The 21,701-nt window shown below is 49.4% G+C and overlaps 1 protein-coding gene across 2 annotated transcripts in view; it reads right to left on the bottom strand.

The window, feature by feature from the left end:
• SLCO3A1 (solute carrier organic anion transporter family member 3A1) overlaps positions 1–21,701 on the bottom strand; it is a 310,466-nt gene that overhangs the window by 79,144 nt on the left and 209,621 nt on the right. For both annotated transcript variants that reach the window (XM_042941078.1, XM_042941077.1), the window contains exon 3: positions 502–600. In XM_042941078.1, the coding sequence (XP_042797012.1) occupies positions 502–600 (99 nt within the window). The remainder of the gene's footprint in view (positions 1–501; positions 601–21,701) is intronic.

The raw sequence follows: 21,701 nt of genomic DNA, 5'->3' as shown, positions 1-21,701 counted from the left end.
ATAAAGGCCACCACAACACTATCTCACAGAAAGAAGTTTCAAATCTTCTGTCTCATTGACCCCCTGGGTCCACTCGTATTTCCAGAGCATGTTCAGAAAGCAGGGTTCTCAGATACGTAAATGGACCGACATTCTGTGAGAAAGTGCCAGGCGTTGCCACATCTATCCTCTCGTTTAATTCTTACAGGAGCCTTGCGAGGCAGATACAATTATTGTTACCCTTCATTGACAGATGAGGACGATCCAGATTCGAGGAGTAAAATCAACTCCAGGGATTATTCGGCCCCCGGGTAGACGCTGGTGGAGTACACACTGGATCCCAGGCCATCGGAGCCAACACTCAACGCTCCTTCCCTCGACCTCTGCTGAGCCAGCAGCTACAGCTCCATGCATGGAGCCTGCCCCTACTAGCAAGGTTTTAGAACCCAAAGGCTGAAGGCTCCCTTACGATGGAGGGCACGCTTACGGATGGCGATACAAAAGTTGAGATACACTCCTTACTTGTGTCAATGAAGACTGCATCCACATAGATTTTGGTACAGAAAGAGCCCAGGATAAATCCACAGGCTGGTCCAAATACCAGCATCGTGAACAGGATTCCTGAAAGAAGATGAAACAGAGATTAGATTAAAAAAAAAAAAAAAAAAAAAAAAAAAAGGCAGCTGATGACCAAAAGAATCAAAGGTCAAGGATGTTACTTCACATTGACCAGATAAGAAATCTGATTATATAAATGCCATTAGGAATTAGTTAAAAAAAGTCCCAGTACTGAAGCACTGTTATGCAAGACCTCTCTGGTTTTTTGGTAGGTTGCACTGAATATTCGTGGGCCCTGAGAGCACTTACTTTTAGAGGACTCCCTCCCACACCGTATCAACCAAATTAAAACACACCCACGTCTGTCATTAAATTGTTTCTGTCATAAACATTTTTGAAAGGATTTTTATAATTTTGCTTTCACATTTATTTGGCTTTATGCAATTCATTTAATTTACGGTTGGCTAAGATTTCTCAACACTCGCTGTACGAATTCAGGAATTGTTGTGAAGTGAGAAAAGTCAAAACCACAAATTATTTTCAAATGTAATAAAATGTTTATGGGCACTAATTTCTCAAAAAACCAGAGCTGACATAATGGTATGCTTTGAGAACATTTAATTAGATGTTTTATTCATTTTAATTTTGCAGTTTCCCCCTCCATATTTTGGAGTTACTATCTATTACTGTAATAGTTGTTAGGATTCAAGCTTTTCCATAGGACTTGAGAAGACAGTTCTAGACATGTACGTAAGTATCTGATGGAGACAGAACCTGAGATTTTGCACAAACCTTTTTATTCATTCTGGGAAAGGTACCGAGCCCAGACTAAAACCCACAGGCTGTATCCATTCAACTAAATTTCAGTTCCGTAGAACATGCCGTGAGCAATGACAGTTACCAAGGCCCTGGGAATAAAAATAGCAGTGAAAAAGTGGCCTTTCCCTCAAGAAGCTGGTTGGCTGTGGAGACAGACAATACGTGGCTTGATCCGACCCAAGCAGATAACCCAAAAGATGGGTGTTAACAGCCCACGTGGACACAGGAAGAACAAAGTTGGAGATGAATTCAATCAAAGGGAACCCGAGCTCAGTGGAGAGTACTTGTGGTCTGCTCACAGGGGTAGACGAATTCATCCTGATTTCTCTCGGTGATGTCAACACGGAACCACTCAAATATTCATTCATGCACTCAGTATTTATCAAGCTCCTTCTATGTGTCAGGCAGCAGTCGGAGGGATGGAGATTTAGCATTGGACCAAAAGTTAAGAATCTTAACCTTCCAGAGCTCATTGTCTTAAGAGGTGGCGAGAAAACATAAACTATAGGCAGGAGATCATCTGGTTTATACATACTTGGCAAAGGAAGCCATGTCTTCCCCATTTGTAGACAGAAACCCAGACCCCAAAGCAATCATTTGAAGATAGCTTAGAAGGGGGTATTGTTTGATAAAGGAAGGACTGAAAAGAGAATGGTTTATATCACGGAAATGGGGCTAAATCCACTCTTGGTGAAATCCTACTCTGTGATTTGGAGCAATCTAGAAGTTCTAGAGTCTCACATCGAAGTTCTAGAGTCTCAAAACACCTGCTCCCATAGCCAGTCAGAGACCACCCCCCCCAATTTCACAGTTATTCCTGTTTATAAGAATCTTGACAGGATCAATATGCACCTCATTAGTACACTGGCTCTGGTTTGTCACAACTTAGATTAAGATAACTAAGTGGAGGAAGTTGAGAAAGTTTGGGGGTATTATTGGAAAAGTCTAGAATATAGGCATCTTTCAGATATGGGCAAGAATTAGGGGGGGCTCTCCTTAGCCGGGTAGAGTTAGGGACCAGAGCTACTCTTGGCCCTATTCCCTGAAGAGATGCAGAGAAAGACCAAGGCCCAGGGGGCAGGGGTGGGGGCGTGGACAGGGAGGTTTCCAAGGCAAGAGCAGCACCCAACATAGCCTGAAGGGATTTCTGCTTCAGGACAAAACTGTGAGGCCAGCCATGTCCTCCCATCCAGGCTATGGGCGGAGGTGAGCCACTGGTCAGTCATGGTACCCTAAAAGATGGCTGCGAGCAAACCATCTGCTCAGGTAGTTCCAAAAGGAAGGGACACGGGAGACAGGACCACAATTCTCCTGCCAAGGGCCCTAAAACTACCCTGTGACTCACTGCTGATATCCCAGCAGTCACTCTGAGCCCCTCAGACACCCCCCACCCCTTGGGATAACACGCTTTCTCTCATCCCCATTAAATAAAACACCCAATCAATGTAATAACCACTGATGCATCCCCCAGAGATTGAGCAATGCAAGTTACAGCTAATACTTAACAGGTCAAAGGTCTAAGCTTTGAGTATCGTTGGAAGAAAAAACTGATGTGCTGAAGAGGTTGTGGCGACAATTCGGTAATTTCGACCCCACTTAGGGACAGTGGAGAGTCTGGACAGATCAGTCCTTCATGGAACAGCTGGGGACCCCAGGCCCCGGGCCTCCTGCCCTCATGGCAAGTTGTAACTCAGAAGAAGGGGAATCCCTCAATCTCGGCTGCCCACGGGAGCCCCATGGAAACCCCACACACAGGCCAGCCATCCATTCTGGAAGCTCAGGTGGGCACAGACCTCCCATGGAGACACCACGCACCGAGGCTTCCTCTCCATCAGCCAAGAACTCTAGTCCCTCTAGGAGAGGACAAGGGTTTCCAAGGTGTTGGGGTTGTGGCTTTCCATTTTCACAGGATGGAGTCCTCCTGCAATGTCAGAGAAACCTGATAGGACCCAATTCCAAAAACCAACATAAGATACAGAACACGTGTATTTAAAAATTTTTTTTAAATGTTTATTTATTTTGAGAGAGAGAGAGAAAGAGTGAGAGAGGGGCAGAGGGAGAGAAAAAAAAAAAAACCCAAGCAGGCTTTGCACCATCAGCTCAGAACCTGATGCGGGGCTTGAACTCACGAACCGCGAGATCATGACCTGAGCAGAGATCAAGAGTGTGAAGCTTAACCGACTGAGCCGCCCAGGCACCCGAACACATTGTAGTTTTTGTATGAAGGGTGTTTCCCCCGTCAGCTGAAATCTCTAGGGGCATCTTCTAAGCAGCTCTTCCTCAGAGAGATGTCAAGGAAACCTTCAATACAAATTCTCAAAATATTTTCCAAGGAACAGTCCAGTAGTGACACGGGCGGGGGTCTTCACGCATCAGGAAACACCCTTTTTCCACTTCAGTAATATCTTAGGATAACAAGTCAAATAAAAGCAGCATCACAGAGCACAACCCTGGGTCTTTAGGGGAACGCTATCCCCCAGAGAGGGTATGAGGTGGGCTACAATCTTACAGATGGGTACTTCTGAACGCGCTTCCTTGCCCTCCTTTCGATTCATCCTCCTAGGCTGCGATTTTTTTCTTGTTTAACGAAACCACTTCAAACGTTCTGCCCAAACGGACGGGAAAAAGACTGTCCAGTGCTAAAATTCACCATCCCTGTGCAGTAACTGCCTTCAGGACAGGAGAGGACGTGCTTCATGGCTCAGTGCTGCCCCCTGCTGCCTGCCAGATTCACCGACACTAGAAGGGGAGGGGTGATTAGGGAGAGTAGAAATTTAGTCACAGAAAAGCCACTAAAGGTGAAGGGCCCATTCGGCCCTACTACCCCAAGCCCTGCCGTTTACACCTGTAATCTCCTGTAATCTTTTCAATGACTCAGGGAGATCCGCTGTGCCCATTTCACAGAAGAAGAAACAATCTCAGAGAGGTTTCACACCTCACTCCCAACACAAAGCTAGAAAAACAGCATAGCCAGGATCTCAAGTCAGGTTTCTCCCACCCGCTACGGGGAAAACCACATTAGAGGCGGCTCAGGAGAGAGCCATGGGCCCCCTGCATTTAAATCCTAGCTCCACGGACCTTGGGCAAGGTATATCGAACCTCCTTGTGCCTCACTTTTTCTTCTGTAAAATGGGAATATTACACCCACTTCACGGGACTGTGCCAAGGATTTAATGACCCAATTATTTGTAAAGCTCTTAGAACAGTGTCAGACACACAGAAAGAGCCATGGAAGTGTTGGTTAAACAAGAGACGTCTGCGTCTCTTCTGTTACAATGTGAACAGAGGCACCTGGGGAGGGGGGGTAGTACCACAATGAACTCACGGGGGTGCCACAAGATATTTTAAGGTTTTTTGTTTTTTTAATTTTTTAAATGTTTATTTACTTTTGAGAGAGAGAGAGATATAGAGCATGAGCGGGGGAGGGGCAGAGAGAGAGGGAGACACAGGATCTGAAGGAGGCTCCAGGCTCCGAGCTGTCAGCACAGAGCCCGACACGGGGCTCAAACTCACAGACCACGAGATCGTGACCTGAGCCGAAGTCTGACGCTCAACCAACTGAGCCACCCAGGCGCCCTGAAGATATTTTTTTTTTCTTAAGTTTATTTATTTTGAGAGAGAGAGGGAGAGAGAGAATCCCAAGCAGGCTCTGCACGGTCAGCGCAAAGCCCGATGTGCGGCTCGATCTCACGAACCGCGAGATCATAATACGAGCCGAAACCACGAGTCGGATACTTCACTGACTGAGCCACCCAGGCGCCTCAGATATTTTAAGTTTTTGAGGGAAACCCCAACAATAGTTGACATGTGTTAGGCGCCATGCTTGAAACTACTCACTCAAGATACCTGGTGGGTTTCAACGCTGGATCGAGCTACATACGTTCTTTTCAACTAACTCATCTTTGTGAACTGGGTCTTCTGTAGTTGCTGGGACAAACAGCAAATATTGTGTGGAAATCAATGCGCAGCAGGATATGAGCGCAGGGGAGTCCAGTCGAATTCCAAGGTGTGCAAAACTGTGCAGTCCCCTTGCAGCGACCCATATCCCATTATTGTGGCTAGATTTATTTACAAATAAAATAAAAATTTTTTCTTTTGACAGATGTGTGTTAGTTTTTCCGACATTTATTAAGTAGTTGGAACCTAACTTGGTTGATAAACAAAACAGCTAGATATGTCTTTCAGACTCAGGGCTCTGTAAACAATGTAACTAGGATACAAAGGGCAGATTGAACTAAGAAAGGCTGGCGACCTCTGGTGTAGCCACCCCATTTCCAGGTTAGCACTGGCCCTCTTTGGATGCTGGGGCAGAGCGGATGAGTGGGCCATGGATTTTGCCCTCCAGAAGCTTGCTGCCTTCCTAGAGAGAACTTCAATACTGCATTGTTAGTCATTCTAAATACATTAATGGCACCTACTAGGTGCCAGGCACGGTGCAAGCCGCTGGGACACATTAGTGAACAAAATCCCTGCTTTCCCGTGGAGTTTGTGCTGTGTAAGAAGGGCCAGCAACAGACCAACCCACCATGCAAGGTCAGGGGTGGTGCCAAAGAGGAAAGCCAGTGCATGAAGGAGCAGAGCCCCTGAAAGACCTCGCATGGAACCAAGTCTTGGACGTCACATTAGCACTTTGACTGATGTGCCACCACACCGTGTGGGAAGCCGACTATTGGCCCCTAAAGACTGGCCCCTAAAGACGTCGGTGTCCTAATCTCTAGGACCTGTAAATGCTACCTTAAATGACAAAAGAGAATTAAGGCTACAGATGGAAGGAAGGTGGCTCATCAGTTGACTTCCGGATAAAGGGATTATACTGACTACCCCCGAGGGCTCAATCACGAGGGGTCCTTTCAATGCAAAAGGAGAAAGATTATGGAGGATGGGGTCATGAGCCCAGGAACAGGGCCGCCTCTAGAAGCTGGAAAAGGCAAGAAAATGGATTCTCCCTTCCAGAGAGAATTCTCTAGAAGACGACAGCCTCCCCCACCCCACCCCCCCACCCCTGCCCATCTTGATTTTAGCTCAGAGAAAACACCTTGTGGGCTTCTGACCTCTAGAATGGGAAGATCATAAATTTGTGTTATTTTAAGCCACTAAGTCTGTGGTAACTCATTACAGCCGTAATAGGAAACTAATGCAACCCATTAAGCAAATTTGAGTAAATTCTCAGACCTTACAACTATAAATATCCACGTGACTCTCCAAGAACAGGATATTGCATGAAGTTGTTTGTTAATTACTTGACTGTGGAACATTTTTTGTGGGGCATTTTTCAGAGCTGGTGTTGACTGGGGCACAGTCATAGAGAAGCTGGAGGAGACTCCAAGCCCTAGGAGACAGAGATGGGTTTTATTCTTTTTTCTATTCTTGGTTTGGCCCAGTGTGATGAAAAGTTAGTTCACTATTGAAAGGGTGCATAGAAAAGAATGCTAGTTACAGCAATGCCATAAAAAGAGGGAGTGAGCAACTCTCCTTGGCTGTGGCTGTGCCCAAGCCCGGCCCCCATCCTACTATATCCCTGGACCATGTTCACTGCACAAGTCTCACAGCACCGAGGACGCTCCCATCAAAGTGCCTCCTTCTAGATGCAATGCACCAAGGGGACCTGTGTGACAGAGAGGGCCAGGACAGTCACATAGAACCAGAAGAATTTTGAAAATCCAAATGGAGAGGCACCTGGATGGCTCAGTCGGTTAAGCATCCAACTCCGGCTCAGGTCATGATCTCACAGTTTGTGGGTTCAAGCCCCGTGTCTGGCTCTGTGCTGATAGCTGGAACCTGCTTCGGATTCTCTCTCTCTCCTTCTCTCTCTCTCTCAAAAATAAATGTTAAAAAAAAATCCAAATGGAGACATCGATTTAGAATTCACTGGCCCTGGAAGAATTAGTCAACTTTATTATACTACTGATATACAATCATTAATGAAAATACTAAAACAGTTTTTGTTTGTATAATGTGGCATACTGATTCTAATTTTATAGAAATCTTGAGAGGCAAGAGCAGCCTAGACACCTTTTAAGAAGAATTGTCCAGACTTGCCCTACTGAATATTAGGACTTACTTTATTTTTATTTTACTTCATTTCACTTTTCAGGACTTCTTTTTAAAGCTATCATGATAGGGGCGACTGGGCGGCTCGGTCGGTTGAGCCTCTGACTTCGACTCAGGTTATGATCTCACGTTCGTGAGTTCGAGCCCCGCGTCGGGCTCTGTGCTGACAGCTCAGAGCCCGGAGCCTGTTTCAGATTCTGTGTCTCCCTCTCTCTCTGACCCTCCCCTGATCATGCTCTGTCTCTGTCTCAAAAATAAATAAACATTAAAAAAAAATTTAAAAATAATAAAGCTATCATGATTAAGATAGTGTCTTTCTGGCTTAGGGAACAAATATACCCATGAAGTAGTGGAGAAAGCCCAGAAAACAGAGTCACGCTTATGTGGACACCTGATTTATGGCAAAGTGTACATACAAAGCAGCAAGGAAAAGGATGATCTTTTCCATAAATGGTGCTGGGGCAACTTCAACTTAGAGTCGCGGGCAGGGGGCGGGGGGGGGGGGGGTGGCGGCACGGGGGAAGCCAGTCTCACAACACATGCAAAAATCAATTCCAGGGAGATCAGAGACCTGTGTGTGAAAAGCAAAATAATAAAACTTCTGAAAGATAACAGACAAAAGTACTATCATGATGTAGGGGTAGGGAAAGATTTCTTAAACCAAACAAAGAAAGCACTAGCCATACAAGAAAAGCTTGATAAACTGGTCTACGTTAAAATTAAGAAGGTCATTCATCAGATTCACCAAGAAAGCCCACTGAGAAAGTGAAAATGTGGGAAAATATATGCGTAACATACATCCTTAAGAAACACACACAAGAATCAGAGGGCTCATGTCTAGACTATATAAAGATTACTATAAACTCGTAAAAAAAAAAAAAAAAGACAAACCAGTTGGAAAGGGGACAGAAACCTCAGCAGGTCCCTCAGAAAAGAGGGAATTCAAATGAACAACGGACTAGGACAAAGATGTTCAACCTCATTAGAATTCAGGGACATGTGAATTACACCCCAGTGAAACGTCCTTACCACATCAGCTAGTTAAAGAGCGTTGACAATACTGAACGTTGGCAAAGATGTGGGGAATGTGGGACTCTTGCACGCTGCTGGTAGGCGTGTAAACTGGACAACCCCATTGGAAACACTTTGACAGTATCTGAAAAACTGAAGATAAACTTACACCACGACCCACCATTCCAACTCTAAGGTAAATACCCTACAGAAAGTCTGACATGTACTGGGTGACATATCCAAGAATGCTCGTATGGAACTGGAGACAACCCAGTACCCATCAATGATGGTAGGACAGAGAAACACACGGGGACATCTCCATCCTCTAGAATTACTCTACAGCGAAGAAAAACCATCGATCGGCAACACGGATGAGCCTTCAAAGACACAATGCCGAGCAGAAGAACGAACACAGGCAAGACTGAACACTCGTCTGATTCTACTTATACAGAATTCCAAGCAGCAAAATCAAACCATTTAGTGATATATAACTAGGCAGTCAGCGCATAATGAAAAAACAGGGAAATGAATAGAAGTCAGGACTGTGGTTGCTGCTTGCCAGGGATGGAGGGAAGAAGAGAACTGTGATCTTCAAGGAGGCAGGGGGCGGGGGGTGGGTGTGGTGGGGGTGGTTCTGGGGTGCTGGTTTTGTGTCTGGTCTGGTTACAGGCTACATGCATGTTTATTTCACAATTTGTTAAACTGTAGTATGTTTTCTGCACAAAAATATGACTGTTACATTTGTCACATATCACATGCATCTGCAACATAAGTACTTATATACAAACAGCTACTCATTTTCTCCAAGCTGTACCCAGCCAATCTCAGAAACTCTCCAGAGAAAACCATAGGCTTCCCTTGAGGTGATCTTTCATTTTGTCACGTCCAGAACCCTTAGCTCTGCCCTTCCTCTGCCCTGCTCAGTGCTCTCAGAAATACTCCAGGACCCTGCATGGAAATGGCCTCCACCGCTGTGTGTCTGAGAGCACAGTATAAATGCTCCCTGCACCTCAGTTTCCACCTCTGTAAAATGGGCTCACAACGTCTCCTACGGGGGGGAGGGGGGGAGGGGTTGAGGGTGAAATGTGTGAGTGCATAAAAAATGCTTCAGAGAAGTTCCTGGAACTTCTGGAATGTTCTCAAACAAAACAAAACAAAAAAAAATAAAAACAAAATAGTAACAGCTGTCAGTTATTCTCACTGGTACTTCTAATAGCAGGAGTTTCTTTTCTGCTGAGTTTTACTTTTTTGGTTACTTAGGGTGGGAGATGCTTACTGACTGGAAAATACTGAATCATCTAACAAAAATACCATCATTCCCTTATTTCGTTTTGGGCAGTCTTGTATTTGTAGTGTATTTCTTCCCATGTATTTTTGCATTGGTGAGACCAGATAGGTTGATTTAAAAATAAAACCTCTTCAGGGTACCTGGGTGGCTCAGTTGGTTAAGCGTCTGACTCTTGATTTCGGCTCAGGTCATGATGTCACTGTTCCCTGTGTTGGGCTCTGCAATGACAGCGTGGCACCTGCTTGGGATTTCTCTCTCTCTGTCTCTCTGTCTCTCTCTCTCTCTCTTTCTCTCTCTCTCTCTGTCTCTCTCTCCGTGCCCCTCTCACATATTCTGCCCCTCTCTGCTCACATTCTTTCTCTCAAAATAAATAAAAACTTTAAAAAAAGAATAAATTCAAACCCTTTTTCCTCATTTTAAAGGAAACACATGCTGAAGAATGATCTGAGTATAAGGAAAGGATAGCGAAGCCCCCTGAAAGTAGCCAACAGCAGAGACCCTGGGGCTGGCCAGAGCTTGCACTCGCTAGCTGTGTGAGCTTGGGAAGGGGATTTATCTGCTGTGGGGGCTCCATGCTCGCTCACGCGAGGGCGGGGATAATAATGGCACTTCCCCTCCAAGGTGGTTTCAAAGTTTAAGGGGTCAGTGCATGGCCAGGGCTTTCCATGGCACCCGGCAGACAGTAAGTGCTTAATAAATTTTAGTACCAGTAGTAACTGGTACGAGGATGATGGCACAAATCATCATCTGTCACCACCCACACAGAATATCTGAACACTGATATTCATTTAGATAATCCCTTCCAGTCTGTCCCTATATGGAAGGTTAATTGAGCAGCACTGTCAGCAAGAGCCAAATTATGGAAAGAGCCCAAATGTCCATTGACTGGTGAATGGAAAAGATGTGGTATATGGATACATGGGGCACCTGGGTAGCTCAGTTGGTTGAGCATCCGACTTCGGCTCAGGTCATGATCTCACGGTCCGTGAGTTCAGGCCCCGCGTCAGGCTCTGTGCTGACAGCTCGCAGCCTGGAGCCTGCTTCGGATTCTGTGTCTCCTGCTCATGAGCGCGCGCGCGCTCTCTCTCTCTCTCTCTCTCTCTCTCTCTCTCTCTCTCTGTCAAAAATAAACTTAAAAAAAAACCAGATGTGGTGTATGTACAAAGGAATACTACTCGGTGATGAAAAAGAGTGAAATCTTGCCATTTGCAACAACGTGGGTGGAACTGGAGGGTATTATGCTAAGTCAAATAAGTCAGAGAAAGATAAATATGATTTCACTTATATGTGGAGTTTAAGAGACACGAAAGACAGACATAGGGGAAGGAAAGGAAAAAAATAAGATAAAAACAGAGAGGGAGGCAAACCATAAGAGACTCTTAAATACAGAGAACAAACTGAGGGTTGCTGGAGGGGAGGTAGGTGGGGGGATGGGCTAAATGGGGAAGGGGCATTAAGGAAGACATTTGTTTGGATGAGCGCTGGGTGTTATGAATAGGGGGCAAATCACTGGAATCTACTCCTGAAGCCAATACTACATGGTATGCTAACTAACTTGAATTTAAATAAAAATATAGCTAAATAAATAAATAAAAACAATAATTAAAAGAAATACACAAGTCTCCTAAGAGATGGCCTGGAAAAAAAAACTGGAAGATTTTCTAAAGAGTGTATTTTTAAAGAACAGAATTATCTACTGAAGTAGAATTTAAGGAGCTGATGGAAAGGAAGATTACAAGGTCCAGGTATTTCTCTGCTGCCCTCAAGACGATGGGGAAGGACAAAACTAACACATGCTGGAACCGCCCTGCCCAGCACCCAAGGCCGGGCTCAAGGTCCCTCCCTGGCCGTGAGGAGGGAGGGCACCCAAGGACACGGTGATCTCATGTGACAGCACTGACTTCTAAGCAGAGACTGGGAGCGCTGAGCAGGGCAGGGGAAGGGCAGGGCTGAGGGTCTGGGGCTTGACAAAAGGAGAGATCACTTCAGGGGAAGTCTGTGGTTTTCTCTAGAGGGTTCCTGAGTCTCACTTGACAGAACTTCGAGAAAACAAGGGAACATCCTCTCCAGCAGTATCTCCCTACGCTGGTACCTCGGGGTGAGTGCTCTGGCCTCCTTTGGAAGGAAAGCAGTCTAATCAGTCCTTTGTTTTTGCCTGAGTGTAAAAATAATGCATTCAGAAAGGCGGACAATTTACTATTATCCTACCATCCTAAGGCAACTGCTTTCAAGTCTTTATCCCCTCTGACATGCTTGAGGTCAAACATAACTTCTCATGACCACTCGATATGCGTATTATGCTAGTCTTTTTGTACAGGAGAAAACAGAAGCTCAGAGAGGTTAGTCAATGGCCCCAAGGCTACACAGCTTTTATGTGGTGGAGGTAAATTTGAACTGAGGCCTTGGGGATCACCTAAGTTCTTACGGAAATAACAGTCAGGACATAATGGTACAGCCGTGAAGTCTTTGGAATCCCCCAGACCTAGCGTGGGATCCGGGTTATACGTCTCAATTTCTAGATGACTCAGTTCCCAACTGTGAGTCTGGGAATAAGAATAGCTACCTTGCAGAATAGTGAGAATTAGATGCAATGCATGTGAAGCCTTCTAGAATTTTCTTTGCATCTCAGGGATAATGAGTCCAAGAAGGGAGGAGGCCTGCATGGCTGGTCTCCCCTAGACCTGCATCCTTATTTCTCTGGCTGGACTCAGGAATTTTAACACTTGACGGTCCCCTCAAGCAGTCAGGGCTTTTTCCCACTAGAGGGCAGCGCCGGCCCAGAAAAGAGAGAGTCCTGCCTTGAACTTCCCTGGCCTCCACTTCCTAACTGCCAATGAAACCCTCAGAGCACTGCTCTTCTCCTCTCCCACTAGCCTTCCGTGCCCTCAATTTATACAAATGTATTCTTCCGTGTTGAAATCTTCAGGCTGAAATTTCTCCCCGAGGAAGGAACATTGTGCATCATACGTGCATGAATAAAACATGATCCATCCACAGTAGGAGGCCTGCAAAACATGCAATACATATTTATCTGGTGCCCACTGCCAGTAGCTTGGCAGAATTACATAACTGACCTTGCTTATCTCTGAGGGGGGAGGCAGGGAAAGAGAGGATGACGAGGCGAGCGTTTGCCGAACACAGACGTGCCAGACGCTGGACGCCAATTTGTGTAATCGAATTATCCTCCTTGCAAGGTTTATAAACAAAATGCTAATGTTGTAATGCTGCCCTGCTACGTCCCAGAGCTAGAGTTTACACGTCCCTTTCCTCTAGCATGCTCCCCGGTGCCTCTCAGGTCAGCCATTTCCCCAGGTCTCAAAGTTGGGGCACACTGGAATCATGTGGGATGCTTCAAAAAGGAAATACTAATGCATAGGTCCCACCCCCCAAGATCTGATGTAGGTGATCTGGGGCACAGCCCAGGCACTGGGATTTTTTTTTTTTTTAAGTGCTCTAGCGTGATTTTCTGTGCACCCAGCTTGAGAACCTCTGGGTTCTGATTTGGCTGACCTTGACCAAGGAACCGGTGGGTACAAAATACATCTGGGCACACAGGAAGAGGGAAGGACGTGAACGCTATCTGACATCAGCCTGCAAGTCGGAGGGGCAGCCGGACGCTGGGCGTGGCCAGGCTCAGGTCACTGAGCTGGTGGCAGAACCTGACTCACTCTCGTGCAGCCAAAGCAGCCCTGTATGCCACCAGAACTGTGAACTTGACCACAGAACACTGCCTGGCATACCTTGGGCGGCCACTAGTTAGCGCCGGTTTCCAGTCCTTACTTTTACTGGTCCTCCACCCAGATTCCCCCTCTCCTCCAGGCCCTGGACAGTGTACCAAAGTTCCACTCTCCATTCAAAGCCTGCCTTCCATACCACCTCCTCCAAGGGGCCTTCCTAGATTTCCTCTCTTCTTCCTTCCCCCTCCTTCCTCTGCCACAGCCCCTGAGACTTTTTCTGCAGTTCTGCTTATAGTCTGCCTGGGTACAAAAATCAAATTCCATGTACCAGGCATGCCATAAGAATTGCAGGCTCAGGGAAGGCGGAAGTCTTATTTAAAAACGACGACCACAACAACAACACAATCTGGTTCTCCACAGGGTGATGCAGCCCTTTGCCAGGAGGAAGGACCCAGTGTTTGGTGAACTATGAACTGATTACCATCCAGGCCTGGGAGAGGTGGGAAGTCCCAGCATTATGCAAACTGTGCCTCTAACGAAGGTCATGCTACAAGGCCAGACTTCTTCCAGCTTCTCTTCTTCCCCTCCTGCCCAGCAGAGCCTTGCCCGGGTGAGGGCATGCGTCCATCCGGCTGGCCGGCCAGTGGCCATCCAAATATGATAACCCCACCCCACCCCGCCCAGGGAGAAACCCCCTGTCAGCAGGGGCCAGGGTGTGGCTCCCTGGCTGGTAGCTCTGGGGCCTGACATGTCGGGGCAGGGACCACCATCAAGCTCTCCGGCAGCTTCTTTGTATGTAGCAGGTACCAAGGAGCAGGGCTGGAGCTGGCTGAGTCTTCAAAGCAAGTGAGAGCATGCCTGCCCTCCCCCCCATCCTCTGTTCTAGCTCCCCGAAAACCCAGGGTCCCCGAGACTGCACTGGCTGATGACAAATGCAGCTGGCGGAGGGAGGGCTGGGAAGCTATGAGCATGCCGGCAGGAAGCCCACCCAAATAAACAACAGGCTGCCCCTTCCTGAGGGGCCCACATCCTGCCTGCCTGCCAGCCAAGGAGGGTCTTCCCAGAAGCTCTCAGATCACAGGGTGGAGAAATCCAGGGCTTCCTGTTATCCCTCCGCCCAGTGACGAGCAGGGGACAGTGGAGAGATTGGGGGGGGGGGGGGGGGTGGGGGGGTGATGGGGTGGGGGGCCTGGGCTCCTAGTCTCAGCTTGTGCACAGCAGACCCCTGGCCACGCTCAAGGCACTCAAGCTCTCTTAGCCTTCCCGGCTCCAGCTGTAAATATGTCCCCCCAACTCGACCTGTGGAAGCCCTAACCCCAGGACTTCACAATGTGCCCATATTTGAAGACAGGGCCTTTAAAGGGCTTTTAGGGCCTTGAAGACAGGGCCTTTAAAGGGGTGACTAAGTTAAAATGAGGCCATTAGGGTGTGCCCTCGTCCCAAAGGACTGTTGTCCTTATAAAGAGGAGGAAGTGCACTCACAGAGAAAATGCGGGCACCAGGAGAAGGGCGGGGCGTCTGCAAGCCAAGGAAAGGGGCTCAGGAGAAACCAACCTGGCTGACAGGTTGATCTTGAACTCTCAGAGCCCAGAGCTGCGAGAAATAAGCATCTGTTGCTTCAGCCAGCGGGTCCGTGGTACTTTGTCACGACGCCCTAGCACCCCAGGCACTGCCAAGAGGGGTGTGAGGATCACCCGCGACAAGGCAGGGAACAGTATTTGCAAACTGTAGCGTGCTGCCCAAGTGGCCTAGGGCATTAGACGCACGGGGAGAAGCACTGGCGTTAACGCAGCTGTCCCAGGACCCCCCCGACGTCAGGATGAAGTCAGCACACGGCGCCCCGCATGCATGTTGCTCCCCGGTGAGGACTGGCAGGATGTAAAACTAGCAGAGAATTCTGTCTGCACAGGACCCTGGTCTTGTTTATTACCTCTGACGCTTCACTGTGCCCCGCAGGAGGCAGGTTGCGAAATACACGCGCTGAACGTCGCACACCAGACAGGAGGGCGCGTCAGTGCGGGAGAAAAGCCGAAGAACATCAGAGGAGGGAAATACCCCACTCACGGCCAAGGGCGGGAGCGGGGTTTGAAGCAGGAGCATTACTAGTGCCGACCACGGGGGGGCGCTGCCATGGAGCCAGCGGAGGCCTGGGTACCAGATTGTTCCACGCACTATCTCATTTCATCCTCTCTACGACCCTATCTACAGCTCCGCTCCCACTTTACACATCAGGAAACTGAGACACGGACAGATTAAGTCACTTGCCCAGCGACACACGTACCACAAGCGGGAAGTGGAAATTAGAATAAAGACAGAGGACTTAAGGGAGGTGAGGAGGGAAGAGAAAGGGCAGGAGTGGCACCCAGGACATGAGGCCGGCAGCAGGAGGAGGCCCTCTCAAACAAGGGGGGGGGGGGGGGGGGGGGGGAGGAGGGTCTGGGGTGCTGGCCTGGGAGGCGCTCCAGGGTCAGGGTGTGGCTGCGGCCGTGGGGAACCCCAGCAGATGAGCGGTGCCCCGCTGAAGCTGGGTTTCAGGAAGACAACCCTGGAGGCAGGACATGGGGGGCAATGAAGGGTAAAAGAACAGGTGACAGGGAGGCCAGTAGGGGCTCATGGGCGGCTGTGCAGGAGGGATGTGCATACACTTCCCTGATGTCCCCGCAGCCCTCGGACTGACTCATAGCATGGAGACGCATGTCCCCCTTCGTCCCCTAGGGGGCGCCACGCCGAAATGGGTCACTGGCCACGGCCTGGGCACACCTACAGGGCCTCCACGTACCCGCTTCCCTGCCCTCCCCTAGCTGATTCACAAAGAGAAGTTCCTCGTGGAAGCGGTCCTGTCTGCCTCCTTACCTCTCCAGCACACCTGCATCTTCAAAGGCCTTTAGAGCCATCATGAATTTTCTCCATGGCCTCAGGGAGACCCCAGACAGAGTGCTGCTGTGGAGGTCACTGAAGCTCTGAGAACCCAGTGATGGGCCCAAGCCTGAGGGAGGCAGAGGTCGGGCCCAGCAGGTGGTGCCCCCACAGGTCAATTCCTAACTCTTGGTATTTCTTGTTCACCAGAGTCCCCGGGTGTTCACCCACAGTGACCTCACTTTGTCTCCACTAATGCTCAGGAACTCCATCCAGCCACACTGACGCCACGGGTAACGACAAAATCACTCTCTACCTCGAAGCACCTCGGGCGCCAGGCCAGGTACCTCCGACATGGTCTCCAACTTAATCCTCACAACAACCCTCACACAGGAGTCTTTTCACCTCCAGCTTACAGACGAAGAAACTGAGGCACGGTCAGGTTACCAGCCCACGGCCACACAACTGGCTAGGAGCCCAGGTTCTGTGGGCCCCCCAAGCCTGCGGTGCCTCCCACCTACCATTTGGTGGCACGAAAAACAGCAGCAGAAGGGCTGTGGGCCGTGGGAATCCTTCTAGTAAATTCTATAGGAATTGGCGTCTGCAGGGTGCTGACGGCCCCACTCTCAGCCTTAGCCTGCCTGTCGCTGGGACACCGAGTGGCCTGAAGGAGACAGCAGGACTCAAGCACAAACACAGGGGAGCTGTACCCCTCACTCGGCACTGGGTGGGGGGGGGGGGGGGCTCTGGGCCTTAGCTCGCCCTTCCTCAACTCAACAGGTGTGGGTTCCAGCATCAGTGGAGATGAGAGGACAACGCTTCAGTGCTTCCTCTTGTCACCAGAGGGAGCCAGACACCTGGTCATGCCGGGGACTGGTGCTTCGTGATGGTGACAGGAAGTAATGCAGTTCAAGATATGATGGTCACGCACCGGCTCCTGAAGGTGGCTTTCCCACCTGTGAGGGCACAGAGGCAAGTGACCAGCCCGATCCGTGGGCACTAGTGAGGGTCCCCGCCCTGTGTCTGTCAAAAACACAACTTTCCCAAATGCCTGCACAGGGGACCCCAACCATGGTGCCTCGACCTCCCCAACCCATACAGTCTGTACCTGATTAGATGAACCTTCTTAAAACTTGTGGAAATCATGTTCTTCTCCTGCTTGGCACCCCCAGGGGCTCCCTACTTTATAATACAAAGTCCAAACTCTGGTTTGGCACGGTCATGGGTGAGGACGGGGGCCCCGATGCCAGGCTGCATGCACAGCCACACACGGTGGTGGATGAAGTGGCCTCTGAGAGCCAGCTGGGCACAGCAGGATGGGCAGGATCCCCCCGCCCCCAGGTACTCCCACCGAGGGCACAGGCAAGGGCAGGGGCAGGCCCAGCTCTGAGCTACATGGTGGTCCACGGGGGGCGGGGAGAACTGACCTAGTCCGAGCAAAGCATCATAACCAGACACTGGGGCAGGGACAGGGGGTCAGTAGGGGGTCTCTGGACATTGTCCATCGTTCTACCAGTGGAGTCAGGCCCAGGCTCCCGAACCAGAAGCCCTTCACATGAGCAAATGAGCGGAAAAATCTCATTCTCAAAACTGCCCTCATCCAGGAGAACTGACCATAATGAAGCCCTGGAACACGGGCTGCAGCTGCCAAAACTCCTCCCATTTAGAGGCAGGGTATGTTGAGGCCCCACCTGGGACAAGACAAGCAGACTCTAGTGGTGACAGCCAGTGGGACCCGACAGCTACTTTCTCCCCTTCCCAACCTCCCCTCTGGCAAGGCCCTGACACCAGGATTTTGAAAACACTGGAGGTGTGAATGAAATGCAAACTCCACCCTGATTTCTCCCCACGGGGGATGTGGCTGCTAGCTGAAACAGCAGCTTGGTGGCTCTGATGCCTGACGAAAGTTGAGGATGTATTATTACTAAGCCCTGGGTTTATGTGCCCTGCAAGCACGGGGCCGTCACGGTCACAAGTCCACAGAGTTCACTCGGAACAAGTGTTCCAGATCGACCTCAACACTTCCGTGGTTTTCTGATAGGGTCAGGGGGCTCATTCGACCGGGGGAAAGTCGCAAACACATTGCAGCCTGAGGCACGCACAGGCTGGACAAGAGCACTCGCTCACGACGCGAGAGAGGGAATCAGCACCGGAGCTGAGCCACAGCCGCCCGAACCCCCTCCAGCAGACAGAGCAGGTGCGGGCTCCCATCCCGGTCCCTACGCGTGGGATGGTGGCTGGCACGTTATGCTCATGGGAGAGGGAAGGAAGGTCAATATGCTGGAGGCAGATTAAAGACTCAAGATGAATAAAGCCGGCTGAATCGATAGACCCAAAGGATCAGGATGAAATACAGCTAGTATTTGCATATAGGAAACGGGAGGGGAGGCTGGGGAAGTCTCTGAACGCATCCCTGTTAGTTAAAACAGTAGTAGAAACCCAGGCCACCTCAGTGGCAACGACAGAATCTGGGGCACAAGTAAGCAGACCCCATATGTGCACAGGATGAGCCTGAATACGACATTTAGAGAGGACCATGCCATCCTGGAACATCTCTTGGAAGGGAACTTGGGAGAGAGAGGGATCTAGAAGCCGTGCCATGAAAGGACTAAGAGACTCAAAAAGAAGCATGAGCAGGTGGTATGTCTGAAACACTGTCACGGGGAATACGAGCTCAAACGCCGTGTGTCTTTCCAGAAGCCAGAACCAAGGTCAGGATGTGGTTGTAACAAAGCCGGTGACCAGGAGCACTGGGGACAGGTAGACTGGCTGTCTTAGGAGGTAGTGAGCTCCTTGCTGCCAGAGGCAGGGGTGGGGTGCGAGTGGAGGCTGAGTGGCCAGATGTCAGGGTTGAAGGGGAGGACTCTCCTGCTGGGTGGGAGGAAGGCAGACAAGAGAATCCCCAGTCCTAAGATTCTAGGACTTTCATCTGGGCAATCTTCCAGAAATTTCTCAAGTCTCTCTGCCACCCCAGGCACATGGAGGATTGAAGGTCCTTCTTACCAACTGCTCTGTGAGCACAGGTGTGAAGTCCTTTCCCAAAGGGCAAGAGTAAACTCAACATACAGAGCAGAACGTGGGAGGTGTCCACCCTCGGTCATGTCACCCTCGGCCATCCCCCACTGCTCTGCTGTCTGCTCTCTCAGGATCCGAAGGCTGAATCAACACCAGCTGCTTGATTTCCTTGCCTCTCAAGTCCCCAGAAGATTATCTACGTGGGTGCTGAATTTTTCTAGAGAAATCGGAGAGGTGGGATTCAAAGTCACAGACGGGAGAAAGGAAGAGAGCAGGTGCTGAGGGATGTCTGCTTTTAAAAGGCAATAGGACAGCAGAGAGCTGGTCTTGGGACAACGCCATGCCCACCTGGGTGCGGTCCCCAAGGTGCACCTGAGGACAGGACTGGAAAAACTATCCCAATAACCTCGACCAAACACTGAGCCTCCTTTTCCTGGAAAGTTGCTTGTGGTCCTGGTTGGAGATGAGAGGGAGTAAGGAAATAATTGTGCAAAGAGAGAAAAGTCTGCTTCTATCTGTGTTACTCAAGTCAGGGTTAAAGTCCTCCCATCAGGAGCTCTGGGCACAGCAACTTGTACCCAGTCCCCTAACTTTTTAAAAAAAAATTGGGGGGGCATCTCGGTGGCTCAGTTGGTTAAGTGTCTGACTTCAGCTCAGGTCATGATCTCACAGCTCCTGAGTTCGAGCCCCACATGGGGCGCTGTGCTGACAGCTCAGAGCCTAGAACCTGCTTCAGATTCTGTGTTTCCCTCTCTCTCTACCCCTCCCCTGCTTGTGCTCTTTGTCTCAAATATAAATAAATATTAACTCTTTTTTTAATCTTTTACAAGGAGAACGGCTGTCTCAGTTCTGACACCTGACAGGCTAGGTCAGGAGAGGATGATTTCTTTAAAGCAGAGGTTCTTAACCAGGGGCAATTTTGGCCAGGTCTTCAGGCATTTTTGGTTGTCACAATGAGGTGGGGGCCCTCCTGGCATCTAGTGGGTAGAGGCCAGGAATGCTGAACAGCCTACGATGCACAGGGCAGCCCCACAACAAAGACAGATCCTGCCTAAGAGGCCACTCATGCCGAGCTTCGGAAGCCTGCTCTAAAGTCGTCAGGCTACAGTGGGTCTCAGACCCTCGCTCAGGCCACATTCAACTTAGAGTAAAAGCAAGCAGGGTGGGTGTAGGGTGCAGGGAGATGACCAGGCCTATTTTTTTTAAATGTTTATTTTTCAGGGGGGGGGGTGGGTATACAGAGGATCTGAAGCAGGGAGCCCAATGTAGGGCTCGAACTCACAAACCGCGAGATCATGACCTGAGCTGAAGTTGTACGCTCAACCTACTGAGCCACCCAGACACCCCTCACCAGGACCTATTTAACATGGATGGTCATCCGAATAAGCTTGGGGAGCGCCTTCGTTTCTGTCAGAGAAGAAAAAACCCACCTGCTCCCTACAATTCTAGAAGCTCTTGACGGTCTTTGAAAGCCAGGACAAACCTTCTTGTCCACTGATTCCTGACCAGCCCTGATGTGAAGTGAGATGTGTCCCCATAACTGCCGGTCACCTGTTTCCATGTGGTGGGGTGTCATGGGGTGAGAGGAAACTAATGGACCCAAGGACGGTTGGCCCCACTGAGACTGCAGCATAGACCTGCAAATCTCACTCTTCACAGATGATACCGAGAGGTCCAGCTGTCTTGCCCATTCCCTGGTCCATTTCCAAGCCTAAGCTTTGACTCCAAGGTCTCCTGAGCTCCTTCCACGGAAGCTCTGGTTCCAAGTAGGGCTCCCTGGTGCCAGGGGCTGCTGGCCAGTGGGAAAGGGAGGGAGCTGAGTGTGTGGAGGTGAGGTCTTGTCACCTTGGGCTGTAACCAGAGGCCACCTCCTTCTCCACTCTGCCGTGTGCACTTCTGGGTAAGGTTTTTGTAGCGGGCTGAAGGACGGCCCCAAAAAGACATGTCCACGTCCGGGAACTTGCAAACATAACCTTATTTGGAAAAAGGGTCTCTGCAGATGTAAGTTAAGGATCTCAGACATGATCATCCTAGATTACCCCATAGGGCCCATAAATCCAAGTGTCCTTATGATATACACATAGAGAAGGGAAGGCCAGGGGAAGACAGAGATGGGCAGTCACAGGCCAAGGACTGCCTGGAGCCACCAGAAGCTGGAGGAAGCAAGGATTCTCCCCTAGAGCTGCTAACACCTTGAGTTTGGATTTATGGCTTCCAGAATCATCAGCAAATAAATTCCCATTGTTTTAAGCCACCAAGTCTGTGGTAATTCTGTGGAAGCCCTGGGGAACTAACACAGTTTTCTTTTTTTTAAGGTTTTATTTATTTATTTTGAGAGACAGAGAACGTGAGAGAGAGTATGCAAGCAGGGGAGGGGCAGAGCGAGAGAAAGAGAGAGAATCCCAAGTAGGCTCTGCACGGTTAATACAGAGCCCGATGTGGGGCTT

This window comes from Panthera leo, chromosome B3 (assembly GCF_018350215.1).
Source record: "Panthera leo isolate Ple1 chromosome B3, P.leo_Ple1_pat1.1, whole genome shotgun sequence".
NCBI lineage: Eukaryota > Metazoa > Chordata > Mammalia > Carnivora > Felidae > Panthera > Panthera leo.
Note: the sequence above shows the minus strand (reverse complement) of the source record. Positions and strands in the feature narration are given on the sequence as shown.